Consider the following 22,237-nt stretch of genomic DNA (forward strand, 5'->3'; position numbering starts at 1 on the left):
TTGCAATAAATAATCTATTTCAATGAGATCGTAATCCATTGTCCACCAACCTGCATGTAACCATCAGGAGAAAACAAAGTGGAAACAATATATGGCCAAGCAAAGCTAAACCAGCAGTGCTGTTAGGCCCCTTGTCGCAGTAAATCATAAATATAAGCAGTATGGGACCAATGTTATGAATAAGGTCAAAGCAGTGTCCATCTGTCTGTAGCTTACATAAAACATAGTATTGGCTCCTATGTGATTTTATGATTTTTGCGCTTTTCTACCTTTTAAGCTTGATCGGACAGATATGTTCGAAACAATGATGTTTTGTCATGCTATATTTCCCTCCAAAACAGGTTAGTTCGGTCGCGATGCATTGAACGCTTTTTGTCCACGTACATGCACAAGGCAACGTATGTTTATATCTCTCTACTTAAAACTACGTCTCGCCAGACCGGATTAAATGCGCTACGTGGTCACTCTTACTTTAACGCACGTACGTCTTGCCTCGGGCATTTGTAGTTTATGCGATGTTCGAATCCGTTATCAATCCCTACGCAAGTTTATGCAGGAGTGAACTTTGAATCCTTAATTTTCACATTATGTATAGCAAATTTAAGCCACTAGAAACGTATTTTAGGTTGGTATAATACCTAGAAACATGTTTTTAGGTTTATAAATATATATCGAACAGGCAACTACAGATGGAAGTTGCTTGAGGCACAATGATTAGTTTAATTTTTCAAGATAAAAATTAGTTTAACTTGACTTCCCAGTTATAGTCATGGAATGTTCTTTGTCAGAATTTTATAAGGTGCGCCCGCCAGTCTGAAGAAAAAATAAGCTTTTATATAATACTTATTGGATGTGGACATACCGTATATTCGTGAGTAGCAATGCGCCTGGGGGCATTTAGCTAGTTCTACAACTTATTACCAAGGCTACCGCAGCATGATGTTCCAACAGCAAGTGTGTTGTACGGGCGGTTACTGATTGGACGTTTGCATAAATCTACAGAAGTTGAATGTGTAGAATACGTGGTTTTCGTGTCGTATCGACGATGAGGTCAATTAACCATACATCGCGGACACGGGGGTTTGTTCGTAAAACTGTTTATCTGATAACCGTGTCAATTGTGGTTGTTTGCTTTATCGATACGTTTCTGCCCTGGACCCAGATGCTTCAGCGAAATTACGATAAACCGTTAGGAAATGTCTTTCCTCAAACTAACAAGGTTTGTACATGTTATGTAGGACTATGTTATATTTTGAACTTGCATTTAATGTTTGTTTTGAATTTATTCCCTTTGGACTTGTATACAAGTTTAAACGTATCTCTATCACAGGACACAATTGCAGCACCAACATGTACTATACTATTTCAAACTTTTCTATGCAAAACTAATTAGTTTCTTGTTGTATGTCAAGGTTTGCCACTGATTTAAAAAAGATTAGCCTGCCGAATTTTGTAACCGATGACAAAAATCCTATATATTGACCATGGGATGCTTTTCTCACATACCATAACATACATTCAGATCCAGCGCATGCAATATATGCAACTGAAAACCACCCCAGCAAATTTAGACAAGCAGCTTTCCTCAACCATGAGGCTCGAAGCACTGAAGAAACGGCCCAACATCTTAATATGGCAAGGGCCAGGTTATCTCATGGCAAATTGGAAACGAGCGTTGGAGTTTACAGTTCCAAAGCATTGTGGCGGGTGCACAGTGACCACCAATCGTTCCACTCTGCAGAACAGTTTGGCCGTTGTTCTTTTCATCAGCCATGCAATGCTGCGAGAGATGGATATTCCAGACCCTAAAACAAGGTAGATTTGTACTCAATATAACGTAATGGTTTCCCATGAAGGTATGAACGCAAAAACGAATTTAAACTCTTAGGAACAAGTGCCGAAATCCACAAATCAAGTATTAGGCCAGTGGCAATAATTTTATTCAAAATGTAGCATCATACTCATTTTGACGAATGTATTTATTCTATAACAAAAACCCGTATATACCAATTGAATGTGGGAAGACTTTATAGGATTTTTCTTCATTAATTTGAGATATTTTTAAGCTTGTCAACAATAATCGTTCCCCATGTTTTCGATCGCGAAATTAGCTTTATATTTACATCCATGCTGTGTAGTTTGGCCACTGCTATAAGAAAACAAAGTTGTGTATTTTATTAGAAAGAAGCTTTAAGTTAATTTCTGCAGATTCATAATAATTGATAATGATGCTTTTCATAAAACAATACCGAGGTAATTTTCATGCAAATATATGGAAAAACATTGATTTTAATTTACGTTATTATAAAATGTCTCCCAATTGCGCTAAGAGACCTTTAAATGGTCAAATCTTTTTTGCTACGAACGCTTCTTGGAAACTGCAATGTGAATATTGTTTGAAAAACACTTTGCTTGTTGCAGGATTCCAGAGCAGCATTATGTGTTTTGGAGTAAAGAAACACCAGCCAAGCTGACTCATTTGATTGAACCTATGAAAGACAAGCGTTATGATCCAATCTTCAACCTAACTTGGACATTTTTTAGAAAATCGGACATTCACTCTCATTTTAATACCATTCGGCGTGCTGTTGAAGATTCAATAAGACATAACTTTACGGGAAATCTAAAGACTCTTGTAAGATCAAAAAATAAGGTCGCTGTATGGGTTGTTAGTAACTGTGACCGATTGTATGGAGCAGTCTGGCGCATGCAATACGCAAGAAAATTACAAGAGGCTGGACTGAAGTTGGATAAATTTGGAGAGTGTTTTGAAACGAGGGACAAATCTAAGCTTGTAGCAAAAGTCCAAGATTATAAATTTTATCTATCGTTTGAAAACTCACTTCATTGCCCAGAATACCTCACAGAGAAGTTTTGGAGGAATGGCCTTGAAGCTGGTTTGGTTCCCATAGTCTGGGGTCCGACCAAAGCCGATGTGGAAGCAGTTGCTCCCAAAAACTCATATATACACGCGGAAGACTTTGAAACTCCACAAAAATTAGTTGACTACATAAGGTATTTAAACAATCACGACGACAAATACTTGGAGTATCACAAATGGCGCGAAACACCTTTAGAATCCATTCCTCCTGATGATAATGTGAGAGGGTACAAGCAAGAAGCGTGTCGCCTGTGTCGCCGAGTGGTTGTTGAAAACCATCCACCCCAGACCATTCCTTCCATATCCGAATGGTTTTATGGCAATTATCCAGACGACAAATGTCTCATGCAATACCCAAACATGACGGAAGAAGAAAAATCCGAATTAGTGAATTTTTAGCGAAAGAAATGCAGTACCGAGTTGAACCACTCCCGTAATTACAAATCAAGTTGTTGCCAAACAGCCAAGATAAAGGTGTTGCGGACCCGTAGAAGGGGAACTGTAAATATAAATTCAAGCATATCGATTTATGTATTTTTTAACCTTTCAACGTCGTCTATAGCTTTTTTTCAAACGATTAGTGAGAATTTTTACTTAAAAACTTGCTTTTGCACTTGCTTTGTAAAACGAGGCGATCTTATTGTATAACAGTAATAAATTAAATCCTGACACTGTGAAATACTAACAACTGGGATCTTTGAGCTTCAATGAAGTTATCTATGAAAAACAAGGTTTTCTGTCGTGTTACTTTTCAAAGCTGACGTTAGAACCGACTTAAAAGAGTTATTCATTAAGTCATTGTCAATGTATTGATTTTTAAATTTGACAGCTCCATCAGTCAAAGCTTATAGAGGACTATGTTAAATATAATCCAGGTGTTGAAGCTAAATTTGGCATTCCCAAATATTTTGTTATTTAACAAGTTAAAATTTTCCATCACCCCTCCCGTTTGACATATTGCAACAATTATTTACAATAAAACACTGACAAATTGTCAGAGGGGCGTACTTCATGAAATAGTACAAATATGGCAATGATATATGTGGCCCGCTGCACGGCAATCAGTTTTGAAAGCCGTGAGCTAAAAGATTTTTTAAATTACAGCCGCGTGGTAGAGCTGTATAGGACTATTTTAAATAAGATTTTAGGGGACGAAAAGTAATGAACGTTTTAAACCGATGGGAAATGAAGGTCTATCATGGCCTGACAACGTAATAAAATATCTTGGGGTAGAAATACCAATCAAAACAAATGACAACGTTTTTGTGGAAAACAGGAACTTGAAGGATCCAGTAATTTGTGGTATTATGAAAGATCCATCCCTCATCTACGCATTCTGGCCAATAGCCGGACTGGTGCATTTTTCACCCTTGGGGCCATTTGATTCCAACCTGTTGGACATTGTTTGGGGTAAAAAAGCCACAAAAAATGCAATTGGATTTTGCAGAAAAATGTATTGTTTGAGTATCTTATCTTTTGTGGTTCTCCCAGCAGGCGCAACTAATCCTTGCTGTGCACTGTCCCATCCAGGAGCAATGATTTTTTTAACTTTGAAGAATATTATGTCGTCGGTACGACCAAGCAGAACAGGCTGATAACAGTGGTCTTTGTGACATTTCCCCTTTTCAAAATTTCGTTCTGACCACCACGCCTGTTTTCTGATCGTAAACATTGGAACGCCATACGGAAAGATGCAGAGCTCCCACAAGTTTTCTGACACCCTGCTGGAAGTCTGCTCACGACGTCCAATTTAGTATCAACAGCAAGAACACGCAAGCAGACTTAGTTTCAGTCGTAGCAGCCGGCCGAAATCATTTGGTTCACTGCAGAACCATCTTGCGCGCTGTTTGCAACTGTAAATGCCTCGCAGAGATATTTAACAGTGTCTCAATGACGCGAGCGCGTGACGAGTCTCTAGATCTGTTTGGAATCCTTCTGCTTCTTCTGGTAAAGTAAGCAGATATTTTCGAATTCCCTGGGTATTCGATAAAGTCATTCGGTTCATCAAAACTGCACATAACGAAATCTTTGGTTGAAGTTATAACTTGACAGCAAACGTTGATTCTACCGAAATTAATCGGTGGCAGATTCATGTGTAGGTAAATAACAAACTTTTAATCTGTCAATAGTCACAGAAATATTGCGACCCCACATGGCCAAAACAAAATACTTTTCGTGTATTTCCAAAATTTAAATGGACCATCATAATGTCCGTATAATGGGCCTTAATTTGCGTTTACTTTTACAAAAACATGTGAACAAGTAGCTAATTCTGGGTCGAGATGTGAGTTAATTGGTGAATGTGTTACTGGTGGTGAGAATCTGAAAGTAGACATGAATTGTGATAATTGATTAGCGTAATCCGACTTCGAAATGTTATGGCCAGAAGCTTCAACGAACTCGTTGGGCAATCTTAACGTTGTACCGTAAACAAGTTCTGCTGGACTGTCCCCCATGTCTGATTTGACTGTTGCTCTTAGACCTAAAAGAACCACTCCAAGGTTTGGGTACCAATTATTCGGGAATTCCTGTGCTTTTAAAATTGTGTTCTTCTATCGGAACTAATGCGACTAGGAACACCGAACCTACTGACCAAATGAATAATGAAAGCGTTGGCAAGTAGCAACTGCAATGTTTTTCAATGGAATTGCTTCAAACCATTTAGTCCAACGACAAACACAAGTTAACAAATAAGAATAACCATCACACTGGGGTAATCGCCCGACCAAATCCAAATTAACATCGGTAAATCTACCTCCCGTTTCCAAGTAACGACCAAGAGGAGGTATTTTACAAAAATGGTGTTAATAGTTAAATAATAAATTGCAAGTTATCATCTCATATTCATAAGCAATAAAATGTTTTTACTTCATGAAATCCACCTGACCAGCAACACATCTTTCGCGTGACACAAGTTAACCTTCAATTTCAAAACTATAACAACTTTGTGTCCACGCTTCAAATTGTGCCAACGCTTCAAATAAAATAATTTAAATAAGAACTGAAGATGCTTTATAAAAAGCGAAACATGTTTTCTAAAACCAGAAGCGTTGACACAAACTTGTTATAGTAAAACTCATATTTATAACTAACCTAGTCCTTGTACCCCTGACTTTGGGGCCAAGTTTAGCGTGCGAGGTGATGATTCATGGCAAGCCAAGTGATGAAGTAGTTTATGCTCTAAACTTTGCCATACGTCCGGAACTCAGTTGCGTCAAATAGAAAGGTTAAAAGTGCTTGAATGTGTGTATTTACCCATTACAATTCCTATGTTCACCTGATGATGCTACTATAGTCACCAAGGTAGTAGTAGTGTATATAGGTGGGCACGCAAAGTTACTAAAATTTGTAAAGTGTCGTTCGAAACTTTGCCAATCCTAGAAATAATTTGTATTGTTTTATTTGCAGCCAGGAGTTAAAGGACTTGTGGGTCCACCCGGAGCTGCTACCTCCAACCAAGAACGAATGATGACTTTGTTGAAGTAAACGATAATAATGGCGTAGTTTCACCGTTTAAACCAAAAGAAAGAAACTACTTTGTCAATAATACGTTAATATGCTTGACGACAAATTAGATGCGAATTTTGAATTTACTGCTCCAATATCTAACAGTAGTTTGAATTGTTGTAACCTTAAACAATTAATTTCTTTTAGTCAGGACAGTTAATAGAAAACAGTCAAGTTTCAAAATCCATACTAAATAGAGATTTGTCATCACAACCTGTATCGATCAAGCAAAAAAGACTTTGGTATAGTTTCATGCTATTTCTGGCATAGAACAAGATACAGTTAGTTGGGAACTTTAGAACGCATATTGGTATTTCTGTTAAAATAAGTTTCGCCGAAATGGGAAATATGTGCAAAAAATGAATCGTTTAATCCTCTTTTTAAACAAATCCAAGTGAATTTTAAATGTTACTAGAACAACTTTATGTCCACGCTTCTAGTTTTAGAAAACATGTTTCGCTTTTTATTAAGCATCTTCAGTTCCACAAACAAAATAAACAGAAAAGACACAGTTAAATAAAAGTACAGTAGAAACCTCTGGTGCTAACATACTGGACGGCACTCTAATCAGATGTTATGAGTGACCTACTTTAACATCACCACAGTTATCCATTGCTTATTCAGGTGAAACAACGATAAAAAGATTTAAAATAAAGAAATAAAATAAAATGAAAAGCGGGGCTCACGTAACCGACGGTAAAATTAATTTTTGAATGTTGATTTTTGCGTTTAAGATTTTGTGCCATTTGTCCACGTATAGGTCCAATTGGTCCATTGGCGGTTGTTGTAAAAACACCACAGAGTAGCATCACTGCGCACCGGAAATCATGTCTGGAGGAGGAAAGTCGGTCCCTACTCTTCGACTTTATGTTCATTAATGCAGAAAAACCCTGCTCGCACTACCATGTAGAGGGGAAAATCAATAATTGGGGAATCGTGCGAGATGCTAGTGTGGGGTACGAGCAGGCCATTTAGTACGAGCAGGCCATTTTAAGCCAGAAATTTGACGGGGAACACCCTGTGCATTGCCACTGCAATACCATCTGCCTGATTATCAATGATCTGATATTGTTTACAGTTCCGAAAGGTAAGTCGACTGGATCGACCGAGAATGGATTTGTGATGTAGGCACAGCATTCAATGTACGGAAAGTAGTGCATCAGATTTTAGTTAGGTGAGACGACAGATCATTTCTTCGTAACATTAGCTATTGTTTTCGCTCTTAAGATTAGTTAGGAGTTGGAACATTTCAAACCGCTTGTTTTGTATATTATTTTACAAATTTCTAACTTGCGTCCAAATCCCCGAAGCCTGGCGATAAACTGCGTGACAGTGCAGTCAGGTCCTTGCATTGATAGGCTCAGATGGTTGATGACCCTAAATATGTCTGAAAGGTATAAGCTAACCTTACGATAAACTTCTCATCCTTCAAATGTTTTTGAAGGTTACCCCGGGAAAGCCAACGCAACTCCGTATAGTATATAATACATGTATGTTCAGAGCCAAGATCTTCACGACCAACTTTCCCCAATCCAGTTTGTTCCGTTTGAAGAAATCGTTCACAAGATTAAAAATATGCACTAGTTGAAATTTTTTTTTTTTAATATCTAATCCAAGGTTGTTGGCCATCATATTTCTTCACTTTGAATAGACCGGTTAAGCATTTACAAAGTAACCTGGGATGGAGTAACAAACATTTTGAGACCATTTACGAAAATTCGAACTATATCCGCAAATTACAGAAAGGTGCTCGCGTACCACCTAGAACGCCGTCGCGTACCTGTAGTGGATCCGGGCGATAGAGCTAGAGGACTATTTAAATAAAAGCCGCGCAATTGTGCTGGAGGACTATTTAAATAATATCCGCGCGATGGAGCTAGAGGACCATTTAACTAATATCCGCGCGATGAAGCTGGAGGAGTATTTAAATAATAAAAGCGTTAAAGCAAGAGGACTATTTAAAAAATATCCGCACAATGGAGCTAGAGGACTATTTGAACAATATCCGCGCGATGGAGCTAGAGGACTATTTAAAAATATCCGCGCGATGGGACTAGAGGACTATTTAAATAATAAAAGCGTTGAAACTAGAGGACCATTTAAATAATAAAAGCGTTGAAACTAGAGGACCATTTGAATAATAAAAGCGTTGAAACTAGAGGACCATTTAAATAATAAAAGCGTTGAAACTAGAGGACCATTTAATTAATAAAAGCGTTGAAACTAGAGTACCATTTAAATAATAAAAGCGTTGAAACTAGAGGACCATTTAAATAATAAAAGCGTTGAAACTAGAGGACCATTTAAATAATAAAAGCGTTGAAACTAGAGGACCATTTAATTAATAAAAGCGTTGAAACTAGAGGACCATTTAAATAATAAAAGCGTTGAAACTAGAGGACCATTTAAATAACAAAAGCGTTGAAACTAGAGGACCATTTAATTAATAAAAGTGTTGAAACTAGAGGACCATTTAAATAAAGGGAGCGAAGTTCAGCTAGAGGACTGTTTAAAAAATATCCGCGCGATGGAGCTAGAGGACTGTTTGAACAATATCCGCACAATAGAGCTAGAGGACTATTTAAAAATATCCGCGCGATGGGACTAGAGGACTATTTAAATCAGGGGCGTGCAACTGTTTATTACAATGGGCCAAAATGTACAAATATAATCATACTGAGGGCCAGACAATCAAACAACATATATACATTTTTTTAAACAATTAAATTAATGGAAAAGCCACGCAAGTTACTCATTGCGTAAGTAATCAATGAGATGTCTGATATCTTCTCTCTCCGGAGATCTTGTCAATGTCAGCTTTGACAGAAGAAGTGGCAACTCGAAGTTGATTTGACAGGTGCTCATCTGTAAGCTGATTTCTGCATTTCGTCTTGAACAGTTTCATTTTAGAAAAGAACTGCTCACAGCAGTATGTGCTTCCGAAAAGCGAGATCATTTTCCTCGCGTGATTTGCTAGATTTGTGTATGTTCCATACACGTAGCTTTTGTAAAATGTAAGCAAATCACTCCCATTGTAGACCCGCTTGAGATCGACATTTGCTTGCAATTCTATTATTTCTAATTGAAAGTTAGAGGGAAGAGTCTCCACAACCAGGTCAAATGAATGAGCAAAAAGTTGAAAGTCGGCACTGTGTTTTCGAAAATCTTCAAAGCGAGTTTGAAATATCGAAGTTAACTTTTTAACCATTCTAACATATTTTTCACAGTCTTGAATTTGAGCTTTTCTACTTTCCAGACAAGAAAAGTGAGCCAGGGATGATCTGCTCAATTGAGATCGAAAGAGTCCCAGTTTTGCTTGAAATGACGAAATATGTTCAAACATCTTATTCGCTAACTGATGCTTTCCTTGAAGCTTCACATTCAGTTCTGATAGGTGATGGGTGATGTCAGTCAAAAAAGCAAGATCGTTCAGCCATGCATCATCTTTGAGAAAGGAAACATCTTGACATTTAGTTTCCATAAAAGTTTGAATATCCTCCTTGAGATTCCAAAATCTCTTTAATGTGGCCGCTCTGCTTAGCCATCTTACTGCACAAAAATAATTTACATCTTGGTAATCAGAGTTAAGCGCTTGTAGAAACGACTTAAACTGCCGATGATTTAATCCTCGCGCTCGAATGTAATTTACACACGAAACAACATTTTTCATGATGTCACCAAAATCCAGTACTTTTGAGCACAAGTTTTCCTGATGGATGATACAATGGCTTACTAAAACATCTTCAGTTTGAATGGCATCCAAAAATCTTTTGACAAATCCATTGTTTTTTTCCACCATTGATGGCGCACCATCAGTGGTAATACCAACCAACTTAGAAGAATCTATCTCAAATTTTTTCATAACTTTTATTGCCTCATCGCAAATATCTTGACCAGTTGTTGTTGATTTCATACTTGCCATATCCAAAAATTCTTCAACTACTTCGAAACTTTCTGTCACTCCTCGTATGAAAACAACTAGCTGAGCAGTATCGTTCAAGTCTGTACTCTCGTCCAAAGCGACACTAAAAGCAGAGCATTTCCTTATCCTCTCCTTTAGGGAAACTACGATGTTTTCTGAAAGATCATCTATTCGGCGAGCCACTGTAAACCGGGACAGACTTGTTTGCTCTACTAAATATTTCTTTTCCGGAGACACATTTTCAATGAATATCTCTAAACAATTCTTGACGAATTCACCATCACTTTGGCTTTCCTTTTTCAGCAATTGCTTCAGATATCTTAAGGCTCAGTTTCGTTACAAGCTCAATGTCTTTCTTGTAAACATGAAATACTTGTTGCTGTTTGCTCAAAGACTTTTGCAACTGATGCATTTTGTCTACCCTTAATTGACCCAAAATGCTATCGTAATTAGAGTGTTTTGTAGAATAGTGTCGCTTGATATTATACTCTTTCATTACTGCTATAGTGTTTTGACAAATCAGGCAAACTACATCTTGATTGTGTTGAACAACGAAGTAATTTATAGACCACTCATTGTTGAACTTCCGCCTTTCATAATCAACCTTTCTTTTCTTACTGACCGACATTTTACCTTTATCAAGATTTTAGTAGAATAAATATTGACATCATGCAACACCTTGCACCCATAAAGTAAGATCATGTGCTAACGGATCATTGTCAGAAAAACTATGTTTCCAGAATGCGAACTATGTCGCAACAATGGGGGAGTCATCACAGTGGACTAAATTTAATTAATACTGTGTGGCGTAATGCAAAGTCAAAAATGCCACGATCTAATAGTGAAAAGTACTCGAATACTTAGGGCATCTTGAGTCGGGCCACGTAAATAGGTACCGCGGGCCGTGTTCTGGCCCGCGGGCCGTATGTTGCACACCTCTGATTTAAATAAAGGCAGCGAAGTTCAGCTAGAGGATTATTTAAAAAATATCCGCGCGATAGAGCTAGAGGACTATTTGAATATCCAATATCTTTTCTTTTTGAGGGATCAAGCTCGGTGGCCCGAATGAACTAGTCTTCTGGCTGGATAAAGCCTCGAGCTGCAGTTAGGGGGACCTCTGGTCAGGACACAATATTTTAGGGCGTGGTTTGAGACAAATAAATCAATTTTCATCGCGTTTCAATTTTATACATCGCCTTTTATAACTGAGCATAACATTCTGTTTCAAATGCACTGTAAATATTAAAGCATAGCATGCATTCAATTTGGGGTCTGGAGATTGTTTTCACGCGAAAAAGATACTACACTGCAATTTAAAAAGTTAATTTCGTCACATAGCTATAACAGCGACACAAAATGAAAGAAGAAAAAGACAATGTTATACAATTACAACTAAAAATTGTCTTTGTCCCCTGCAACAGCCACTCATTAAACCAACGAAAATACATGTTGTATAAATACGCACATCGTGTGTGATATCTATTTTTGTTAAAACTGCGCAATGCCAGAACGGACTGCACCATTCCAGAACAGCATTTTGTGGCCAACGTGCGTTTTGCCAGCGGCGTTTACCGTTTATCAGTAGTTCCAATTCGAGTTTGTTTGATAGGGCTTATTTTCATAAGGCGTTGAGCCTGCATGTGAAAATTTAATCCACTAAAAAGGTTATTGTATTTAGCTGAATAAATAAGACTGCTGTAGATTTTATTTTGAGGTTTGTGGATTTCGTTTAGCCGTTCACGAAGTTTTTGAAATTTCTTCAATAATTTTGACCACACTTTCCAGAAATATTCTTTCTTAGCAGTTTCCCACCTGCCTATATAATTTAAAGAAAGGGGGTGAGCGATTAGGTTACTTATTTAATATGGATGTAGCTAATGGAAATGTGCCAGATAGCATTGTGCTAGATCTCAACTTATTTCAAAAGCAGCAACAATGCAGAGTAGCAAGAATATCACATGGATAGTTACCAGCGGCCAGACGCTTGTATGAATTTTTCAAATTTTGGAAAGTGTAGGATATAGGGCTTTTATCCTCCAATGGGAGGGTTGAAATGAATAAACAACAAATTCATTGTTAATTTTGAAATTAATTATTTCATTTCAGCAAACGTTAGCAAAAAATATTCAGTCACTCAAGGTTAGTTCGGTAATGAGTAGTTCAATAGCACACCCCTGCTTCAACTAAAGGTGGTTAAATGTGAACTGAAAACCATGTGTAACAGCACGCCGGGAGGGAGAGAGAGGGAGGAAGAGAAAGCTGCTGAGAAATATGGCTTTTTTAGAAATGTCTCTGTAGTGACCTATTTAGGTCGCTCTGTTAAACTGTATGGCCCTTTCGAAGGGTTAGGCCCCCCTTTTTATATTTTAATTAAACCTGTCAAACGTGCCAATGACCGTCCTTGATACTTACACGTCATATGCAAGATTGTGTGTCAACACATGGTGTGGAATTCAAGCATTGCTTAATCAACCTTTCAGTGATACTTTGAGAACTGGCAGAATCAGGTCGATATCAGGTTTTAATATGCACTTTATTTACACAGTTTTAATTGTAAATCGTGATTTTAAAGGGTTTCGTAGGGTTGACAGAATATTTTTTTTACTTAGAGCCAAACAGCACAAAATAACAACGCCAAAACAAATTTTGAAGGAACTAGAAACGAGCCAATCGTTTAGATATTGTATCATTTAAATTTTTGCTTGGCCTTGCATATGTTAAACTGTATTTATAGGCAAAGTACACTCATGTGATAGAGCAACGGTTAATCTTTTCTTTGTTTATTTATTCCCTTAAATTATTTCCGTATAACCCTGCCAACCCTGCCAACCCTGCCAACCCTGCCAACCCTGCCAACCCTGCCAACCCTGCCAACCCTGCCAACCCTGCCGACCCGGACTACCCTGCCAACCCGGTATATTTAGAGGAACCCGTGCCAAGTGCGAGTGCTGCTACGCATATTTTTACTAACAGTCTTTCAACAAAACTCGACAAACATATTATGACGTCATTATAGAAGTAGTCACGTGAACTCCACTCAGTCAGAGTATGTTAGCATTTCTGAATTAGCATGGGCTGTGAAAATAACAGGGTAATCGGGTAACAAGTATGCCGCAAACCCGCGTCGTCACGAACGAGCCCGGGCAACATCCGGACGCAAAGCTAACAGGAAAAACGCCAAAAAGGAGCCAAAAAAGTCAAACCAAATTTTGGAAGCCAGACAAAATGAAAAAAGCCAAATTTTCGGGAATTTGACGTCGAAAGCTCCAAACTGGCAACCCTCAAAAAGTTTATTGAATAAACTGTCACTCGGACACTCAACACGAGGAACGAAAATGGTGAGATTGTCACGTCACAAGGCAGAACGAACATTGTGGCGGGAGAGAATTAATTTAACAAAAGGGAGCGTTATTGTCCGCATCACATGCGAATTTCCTTGTGACCTGTGATTGCACTTTAACTGCAGCTTTTAAATGGTTAAATATCTATCCATTTTTCAGAAAAGTATACAGACTGCTGTAAACATATTCGTGCATATGTCGTACAAACTATACAAAACATTAAATTATTGTTCCAAAGCGGGTGCAAATTTAATACTTTTTGCAATAATTTGACAGTTTAAAATAACATATTTGTGTGTTTGACAACAGCATATAGTAGAGTACGTAGTTTTCGTGTTGCATTGACGATGGGGTTCATTAACCACATATTCCTGGCACGGAGGTTGGTACGTAAAAGTATTTACCTGGTAATCTTGTCAATTGTGGTTTTTTTCTTCATCGATGCGTTTCTGCCCTGGACCCAACGGCTTATATGCAAACACGACAAGACGTTGGAAGTTTTACCTCGAATCAACACGGTCTGTATTTTTTATATGCTCTACTCTATGTTTGATCTACTTTTAAATTTTGGAGTTGTTTGCTTGATTTCAAGCAAATTTTAAGCAAATATAAAGATTATGGGGATGTCCTTTAAACGCACAAAGAGCTTAGGCCTACAGAAATGTTGCAGAGTGTGAATTCGGTTCGAATTATTCAAGTATAAGGTCGATATAAACCAGCACCCTGATCTACAAAGCTATACGCTCGACTTATAATTCCGTGCTCACCATTTCTTCAGATCCAACGTACGCATGATTTGCAACTAAAAACCACTCGTGAAGTCAAACTACACTCAGACAAATTTGCTAAAAATGCTTTCTTGGCCACACGTCTCCAAGCCATGAAGAAACGCCCCAACATCTTATTGTGGCCATTGCCTGGTTTCCTTATGAGGGCGGATCGCAAAAAAACAATAGAATTTACAGTTCCAAAGAGCTGTGGCGGGTGCACAGTGACTTCCAATCGTTCCACTCTGCAGAACAGTTTGGTGGTTGTTCTTTTTATCAGTTATACAATGTTGCGAGATATGGATATTCCAGACCCTAAAACAAGGTAAAGGTTGTATCAGCAATAGCCAGTATTTTTTTGGAAAGTTTGTTCTCAAGATATATGGCAAAAACCATAACCAAAATGGTTTCGATAAGTTAATTTATGTGCGCGTTAATAATCACTAGTAATGTAGTCATAAAAGGTAAACAATAGAATTTTTTATTTCAAAAGGTCAACAACTTCTGTTGCCACGTGTCATAAATGATCTATGTTTGTTACAGGATTCCTGAGCAGTATTACGTGTTTTGGAACAAAGAAACACCAGCCAAGCTGACTCATTTGATTGAACCCATGAAAGACCAACGTTTCGATCCAATATTCAACCTAACTTGGATGTTTTTCAGTAAATCGGACATACGCTCACATTTCGGTACTTTTCGGCGTGCTGTTGAAGCCTCAATAAGACAAAACTTTACGGGAAATCTAAAGACTCTTGTAAGATCAAAAAAGAAGGTCGCTGTATGGGTTGTTAGTAACTGTGACCGATTGTATGGAGCAGTCTGGCGCATGCAATACGCAAGAAAGTTACAAGAGGCTGGACTGAAGTTGGATAAATTTGGAGAGTGTTTTAAAACGAGGGACGAATCTAAGCTTGTAGCAAAAGTCCAAGATTATAAATTTTATCTGTCGTTTGAAAACTCACTTCATTGCCCAGAATACCTCACAGAGAAGTTTTGGAGGAATGGACTTGAAGCTGGTTTGGTTCCCATAGTCTGGGGTCCGACCAAAGCTGATGTGGAAGCAGTTGCTCCCAAAAACTCATATATACACGCGGAAGACTTTGAAACCCCACAAAAATTAGTTGACTACATAAGGTATTTAAACAATCACGACGACAAATACTTGGAGTATCACAAATGGCGCGAAACACCTTTAGAATCCATTCCTCTTGATGATAATGTGAGAGGGTACAAGCAAGAAGCGTGTCGCCTATGTCGCCGAGTGGTTGTTGCAAACCGTCCACCCCAGACCATTCCTTCCATATCCGAATGGTTTTATGGCAATTATCCAGACGACAGATGTCTCGTGCCTTCCCCAAACATGACGGAAGAGGAAAAATCCGATTTGGTAAATTTTTAACAAAACAGGCACAGCATTTGCAGAAGCAAATACGTCACAATGATCAGCTTGAGACAGTGAACACTGTTTTGACCTATCAATGCAGCGTTTGATTTTAGTATTTAGCTTTTATTGAATCGCAGAAGCCGCACTCTTTGCAAATTTATTCTCCGAGATCAAAACTAGCAAGTTTTGCACAAAACAAAATTTATGTTTGTTAAAACAAACTTATTTGCGAATTCAACACATAACTTGCTGTAAATTATATAACGCTGCGCAGGGTGTAATGTGTAATATGCACTCATGGTGTCTTACATTTCATTTCTTGCATCTGTTGAAAAAATATCGGTCAAGCTTTATACTTGTCTTGTAAGCCACTGCTATTATGCTTTGTCGTTGTTTTTCTTTTTTGTCCATTTAATTATGATTCATCAACAAGAAATGCTGTTTGCATTGAATAACAGTCAAATTAAACCAAACTGCTTTTTGAAGGTGATGTATTCTTATAAAACGTGTAGAGGTTGTGAAAAAGCAAGAAATCACAGCTGTATAATGTTTTGCTTTACTCGCCATCATGAGGTCAAAACGCACTAATTTGTTTACTTTCTCATCTTGTTTACTTTATATCTGGAATATTAGATGTGACAAGATGCTTCCTTTCGACTTTTTTTAAAAATGGCATTTTTCATGCCAAATTAGTTTTGCCGAACTTCCAAAAACCCACGTGCAGCACGTGGTCTAATCATTGCCAACCACGGGTCAACAAACAAAAAATATTTTTTGCTGAGTAAATAAACTATTGATTCTCACTCACTGCTTTTAATAATTATCATTGTGGCCCTCACTATTCTACTGTGAAACTACTCCTGGTCTCCTTTTGTATCACTGGCCGTATACGCATCTTTACGAACTTTAAAACTTCTAAGGTGTTACGGATAAACGCAAGATAACTCCGGTGTTTTTTAACCTTCTTCGATTCGTGACCCCTTTTATTGATTATGGTACAGTCCTTTCTTTGTATTTATTCTATGAACCAGGGGTTAACAACTCATAACACGCCTATCACATTTAGAAAGCCATGATTGTCTAATACTTATATTGTTTAGTTCAGCATTGTTATTAAAATACAAGCAATGACTATAACAATAGGATATGGCACGCGACTGCCTAGAATAAACTATACTTTGGCACGCATACCCATTTGAGTAGAGCACTCCTGCTATGAACATTTTTTTTCAAAAAACTGGCGTGCGTTCATGCAAAATTAAACATTGTAACTGCAACGAATTCACAATCAACACAACTAATTGATGCATAAAGGTCATATTGTTATGTCACTAAAGTTGTGTGTAATTTCCAGTATATCGTCTCTCGTTTCAATGTATGTTGTACAACGTTGTTTCACACGCCTGACTGGCGCGGCTATTTCCTCTCTGATCATCTTTTGCTCTTGCAAGCGCTGTGCATGGTATTCTATACTCTATCGGTTGCCACGTAAAGTGCTTATGTGAAAAGAATTTAACATTGCCTGTCTTGTGTCTTCATATTGGCACATGGTAAGAATAAAATTGTACATACAAATTGGTAGATTGATTAGTTCGAAACCAGAAAGTGGAGATTGCCAAATTCTAGCCCCAAGGCTGAGGCCTTTAAGGGTCAAGAACAACAAACTCTAAAGTGAGGTTCATCTAGGAACTCTATGTCTAAACTAAACGCTACCTGTTGCGACATACGTTGCATCACCATGTGTCTAAATTTCAATTTGTGGTAAATTGCTTAAGACAAAGAAGTAAATTTTAAAACGTAACATACCTGTTGGAATGTTTGGCTCAACTCTTCCACTACTTTCCATGTGGTTATACTCCCTCCATATCGTGACAATGACCATTCATTCCCTGCCCTAGCACTACAATTGCCGGTAAGGTGGCTACACTACTCTCGGTCACGACCTCAAGGTTGGGGATCCCTGGATTAAACATCTTATATTTGCATTATATTTCGGTGTGAATCCTGTGGTCTAATATCTCGGGTATCTCCTTTAGTCATTAGGTATTAATTTATAATTTGTGTCTTTATTAAGTTTCGGATCTTGGGTCTGGTAATCGACAGTGCATGTATCTTTAGTTTTGATTTGACTCCCTGATATCTATGTTTACATGTTTGTAGATATCAGTGATTTGACTCCACCTTCACGTTATTTGGGGTTTACCGTATTTTAAAATGTGGGCATTTGTTTCTTTGTTGCAAGGTTTTGTTAACTCGTATACTGGTTTTATAAATTTAAATATGCATTTTTTAGGAAAAGATTTTCAGGTAAAAACGTTTATGACCATTGATTTACATTTTTGTAAATCACTAGTCATAAAAAATCATCGTAGGATGTAAATGTAAATATACGGAGTAATGATATATAAGCCCAATCCCAAGCGAAGATTAGCAAGAGTTTTGTCGTAGTTCCCTTGTTGGTTGTGTTTTGTGCTGGTAACCATTGTATACACACCTAAAGTATTAATTTTCTCTGTTAATTGTCTTATTTTTTCAAGAAATTGAAAAAAGTCGCAAGTTAAAATAAATATTGCACATAATTAGACCTACAGAAAGCGAATTTGTTGCTCGATTACTTGATATAATCGCTGGTTCGTGTTGAAAGAACTGTAGTTTTGAAAGAATCTTATTTGCACTTCAAAATGGCTGGAAGGTAAGAATGTAATACAATTATCTACATTTGTTGTTTTGTTTTGGTGACCATATGATTTTTATTTAAAGAAATCATTTACACCAAGTGCATTGCCCGCAACATCCAGATGCTCCGTTAGTTGAAGATTATAGAGCCGGTGATATGATTTGTCCAGAATGTGGCCTTGTTGTAGGCGATCGTACCATTGATGTCGGATCTGAATGGAGAACTTTTTCAAATGACAAAGATTCCAAGGAAAATATTTAAAGTTGCACATATATAAAAAATAAGCATTGTTTTAAAAATTTTTTGTCAAGTTTATGTTTGTATTTGTTGTTTGAACAGGATATGTCAAGAGTTGGTGATGCACAGAATTCTCTGCTTTCTGGCAGTGACTTGTCAACAATAATTGAAAGACCAAGTGGCCCACCTGGGTCTGGGGATAATGGTAACTAATCTAGATAGGTTTACTTTGTTTTAAATGTATTTCAGTATACTGCATTTGATGTTATATCACACTAAAGTGTTATGTTTGGGGATAATGGTAACTAATCTAGATTTTGATAAGCAATGTGGATCCAATAATATGAATTGTGGCTCCACATTGCATATCATGTGATTATTGTGACACGGGGCCTGACGGCACTATTGGTTTAGCTTGCTTGGCCGTAGTGTTTCCACCTTGTTTTCTCCGTAAGGTTGCACCTAGTTTGGTGCCCAACAGATGACGGTGATTGTATAGTCACCACAAAGTGGAAGTCTTTGCCTGGCCGTTTGGTCAGCAAAGTCGTCTTATAATCACACCAGCTGCACTGATGAGACCTTTTTGGTCGAAACAGTGGCCATCTGTCTGCAGCTTATACATAATCTAGATGTGTTTACTTTGTTTTAAATGTATTTCAGCATACTGCATTTGATGTTATATCAAACTAAAGTGTTGTGACTTGTATTTGTTGTTTATGTTTTTGTAGGTTATTCTCAATTTTCGAATCGCAGAACAATATCAAACAATGATAGGGTCCTAATTCAAGCATTTAAAGAAATTTCCTCTATGTCTGATAGAATCAGTCTGCCAAGAAATATTACAGTTGAGTTAATAAACATCTGGTTGCTTTTATATTTGATTTTACATTGTCTGTTTACTACTACACTTGCAGTTAAGTTGGAAGATCCGGCTCCTTTGTTACTATAAATTTATTGTTCATTTAAATGGTAAAATTCTTTACTAAACTTTTACAGGATCGTGCAAATAAGTTATTTAAGCAAGTGTACGAGTCAAAAAGTTTGAGAGGAAGAGCAAATGATGCAATTTCAGCTGCTTGCTTGTACATAGCTTGTAGACAAGAGGGAGTTCCACGTACATTTAAAGAGGTAATATTTGCAAATCTGCCACAGCAGGAATAAGACATTCTTCGTTTTAAAGTCCCAATATCAACAACCAGTTGTCTTACTCACTTTTGTTATAAAAGTATTGAAGTATTCAAAAGATTTTGCGCCCCTTCCCCCACCTAGGAACAAATCTCGCACTCCTAGATAACTGTTAAACAGTGATTAATCAATTTAGATTTGTGCCATATCACGAATATCAAAGAAGGAAATAGGCCGCTGCTTTAAGTTGATTGTTAAAAATTTGGAAACCAATGTGGATGTCATAACTTCAGGGGATTTTATGGTAAGTTCAATGCCAAGAAAAATTTCACAAACAGCATATTACAGCATCATTTTGAATGGTTTTGAAACAAATTTAAATCTGTCTTTGGTTATAGTAATTTTTGACTTGCTTATACTGAGGACATATGCAGATACATTTAAATATATTTTAAAAGTAGTGTGTGACTGGATGTGTTATGGCTCACTGACCAAAATAACTCTTTCCATTCCTGCAGTCACGGTTTTGCTCCAACCTCAGTTTACCTCCGTATGTTCAAAAAGCTGCCACCCTTATTGCCTGCAAAGCAGTAGATGCAGATCTAGTCGCAGGCAGAAGCCCTATTTCCATTGCAGCTGCAGCTATTTATATGGCATCACAGGCATCTAAAGAAAGAAAGTCACAAAAAGGTAAGTCTTAACCATTGTTTTTTCTGTCAGTTAATACAGGATAACTTTCATACCATTTTTTTAGCATATTTTTTGTCGAATGTTATTTTCGTTTTACTAAATACATTAGCATTTGACTAGCAGAATATTTTGATGTGGTTTTAAAAAGTGTGACTGTTATTTTGTACAAAAGAACAAATGAACCAGTTGAAAATCATGTATATATATATATGTGTAGGTCATGAATGTATATTATGGTAAAATTGTTTAAAAGTAGTATGCACTCACTAAACCATCTTGAAATCCATGAAAATGTTTTTTGATCTAAACCTTGCAAAATTTATCTCTTGACACCAACAAAATGTTCAAACTTTTTACTAATGACCTTTGACACTGACATGGCTTAGTGTTTTGCATAAAAGAGAGAGACCTATAAGAATCATGTTTTCTATCTAATGCCTGTTTGCATTTTTGTTTCCCATGTTGGTTATAAAAGGTTGCATGTATAAACCCAACAAACATTCTGAAACGTTTTTGATCTGTTATGCTTTGTTAACCTCTCAATAACGTATTGTGTATTTTGATTAGAAATCAGTGAAATAGCTGGAGTAGCAGAGGCTACAATTCGACAGTCATACAAGCAGATGTACCCACGGGCTCAGGAACTCTTTCCCGACGATTATAAGTTTCATATTCCTCTTAGTCAATTGCCTTCATTTTAGGGAACTTTATCGTTTCCACAGTCCTGTAACCACCATGTTCTTAATGTGTAGGTTAATTCCTTCCTTAGTTGTTTAGTCAAATACGTTCGTTATTGCCGTCATACTGCATTTCGTGTTCTTTAGGAAATATCCCGAGTATTTTGCTGGGCCTTGTTATATATAGCACAATTAGCGAAAACCAGTTGTGATTAGTCAACATGCTTTTGCTTTCATGCAAGTATTGAAATTGTGTAAATCGTCGAATAAACTTCTGGAAAAAATGGCAAGATTTAAAATTGTTTAACAAACAAAATGCTCGAATATGTTTTATTTTTTTTTTGAGTCCTAAATTTGCAATGAACATTATTTTTAAGTAGCTCTGGCAATTTTCTTGTTTGGCGAGTGCCAAGGTGTGTCAACCACTGAGAAACAATTTGTACCTTGCGACCCCAACATTATAACAAAAGTTCTCTGTCTTCAGATGGTACCAGACGTTGGCCTGGGGGTTGGGAGGAAAATTAGTGTGTGTGTTATTTTGTCTGTCTGAAGCAATCTGTCGCGACAAAAATATAATAATTGTAATGGGTGATTTGAAAGACCAAATTTAAGGGGCAAAGTGTAGTGATAACTGGACTTTTGACAACCTCCTGTAGGAAGCCATCGGTGTCGGGACCTGCTGACAACATGGTGTCAGAAGCTTGATGTCGGGTCTCCGCCCATGCGACCCTTCACTCCATTCCCTTAGGTCTGCAACCTCCACATATTTTTTTCGTTTAACTTGCAGAGGACACATAGCCATCAATACTCTGCGAAATTCGTTTTATAAATTCTGGAAACATTTTTTGATTGAATGAAAATAAACGAAATTCCATGCCTGATTTATTACGGATATAATCAAGTGATGGTAATAGGCCTACAGTAAATTTGAAGAAAATTATTGAACAATTTTAAAGAAAATTAAAAAAATATGTATGCAGAAGATATGTAAGAGGATTGATATCATCCAACAAGGATTTAGAAAAC

The 22,237-nt window shown here is 37.3% G+C and overlaps 4 protein-coding genes and 1 pseudogene across 4 annotated transcripts; 3 read left to right on the forward strand and 2 right to left on the reverse strand.

The window, feature by feature from the left end:
• Positions 1–926: 926 nt before the first annotated feature.
• On the forward strand, positions 927–3,541 carry LOC145914388 (3-galactosyl-N-acetylglucosaminide 4-alpha-L-fucosyltransferase FUT3-like). Its single transcript, XM_083002217.1, has 3 exons — positions 927–1,219; positions 1,523–1,815; positions 2,422–3,541. The coding sequence occupies exons 1-3, from the start codon at positions 1,010–1,012 to the stop codon at positions 3,278–3,280; spliced, it is 1,362 nt and encodes a 453-aa protein (XP_082858343.1). The 5' UTR covers positions 927–1,009; the 3' UTR covers positions 3,281–3,541.
• Positions 3,542–6,452: 2,911 nt separating this feature from the next.
• Positions 6,453–7,740, reverse strand: LOC145914495 (zinc finger BED domain-containing protein 5-like; annotated as a pseudogene).
• A 1,415-nt stretch (positions 7,741–9,155) lies between these two features.
• Positions 9,156–10,310, reverse strand: LOC145914496 (general transcription factor II-I repeat domain-containing protein 2A-like). The gene has a single exon (XM_083002320.1). The coding sequence runs from the start codon at positions 10,308–10,310 to the stop codon at positions 9,156–9,158; it is 1,155 nt and encodes a 384-aa protein (XP_082858446.1).
• Positions 10,311–13,973: 3,663 nt separating this feature from the next.
• On the forward strand, positions 13,974–17,281 carry LOC145914390 (3-galactosyl-N-acetylglucosaminide 4-alpha-L-fucosyltransferase FUT3-like). Its single transcript, XM_083002219.1, has 3 exons — positions 13,974–14,169; positions 14,430–14,743; positions 14,962–17,281. The coding sequence occupies exons 1-3, from the start codon at positions 13,999–14,001 to the stop codon at positions 15,818–15,820; spliced, it is 1,344 nt and encodes a 447-aa protein (XP_082858345.1). The 5' UTR covers positions 13,974–13,998; the 3' UTR covers positions 15,821–17,281.
• A 1,064-nt stretch (positions 17,282–18,345) lies between these two features.
• On the forward strand, positions 18,346–21,664 carry LOC145914393 (transcription initiation factor IIB-like). Its single transcript, XM_083002227.1, has 8 exons — positions 18,346–18,497; positions 18,566–18,729; positions 18,820–18,924; positions 19,448–19,563; positions 19,716–19,847; positions 20,041–20,148; positions 20,363–20,534; positions 21,102–21,664. The coding sequence occupies exons 1-8, from the start codon at positions 18,487–18,489 to the stop codon at positions 21,233–21,235; spliced, it is 942 nt and encodes a 313-aa protein (XP_082858353.1). The 5' UTR covers positions 18,346–18,486; the 3' UTR covers positions 21,236–21,664.
• Positions 21,665–22,237: the final 573 nt, after the last annotated feature.

Source organism: Ascidia mentula, chromosome 9, assembly GCF_947561715.1.
Source record: "Ascidia mentula chromosome 9, kaAscMent1.1, whole genome shotgun sequence".
NCBI lineage: Eukaryota > Metazoa > Chordata > Ascidiacea > Phlebobranchia > Ascidiidae > Ascidia > Ascidia mentula.

Coding starts and splice junctions, on each gene's coding strand:
- LOC145914388 (XM_083002217.1), top strand. CDS start 1,010: ATGTGTAGAATACGTGGTTTTCGTGTCGTATCGACGATGAGGTCAATT. Junction 1,220..1,522: donor TCTTTCCTCAAACTAACAAG/GTTTGTACATGT, acceptor ACATACATTCAG/ATCCAGCGCATGCAATATAT. Junction 1,816..2,421: donor ATTCCAGACCCTAAAACAAG/GTAGATTTGTAC, acceptor TGCTTGTTGCAG/GATTCCAGAGCAGCATTATG.
- LOC145914393 (XM_083002227.1), top strand. Junction 19,564..19,715: donor GTCTGCCAAGAAATATTACA/GTTGAGTTAATA, acceptor AAACTTTTACAG/GATCGTGCAAATAAGTTATT. Junction 20,149..20,362: donor TAACTTCAGGGGATTTTATG/GTAAGTTCAATG, acceptor CCATTCCTGCAG/TCACGGTTTTGCTCCAACCT.
- LOC145914496 (XM_083002320.1), bottom strand. CDS start 10,310: ATGGCAAGTATGAAATCAACAACAACTGGTCAAGATATTTGCGATGAG.
- LOC145914390 (XM_083002219.1), top strand. CDS start 13,999: ATGGGGTTCATTAACCACATATTCCTGGCACGGAGGTTGGTACGTAAA. Junction 14,170..14,429: donor TTTTACCTCGAATCAACACG/GTCTGTATTTTT, acceptor CCATTTCTTCAG/ATCCAACGTACGCATGATTT. Junction 14,744..14,961: donor ATTCCAGACCCTAAAACAAG/GTAAAGGTTGTA, acceptor TGTTTGTTACAG/GATTCCTGAGCAGTATTACG.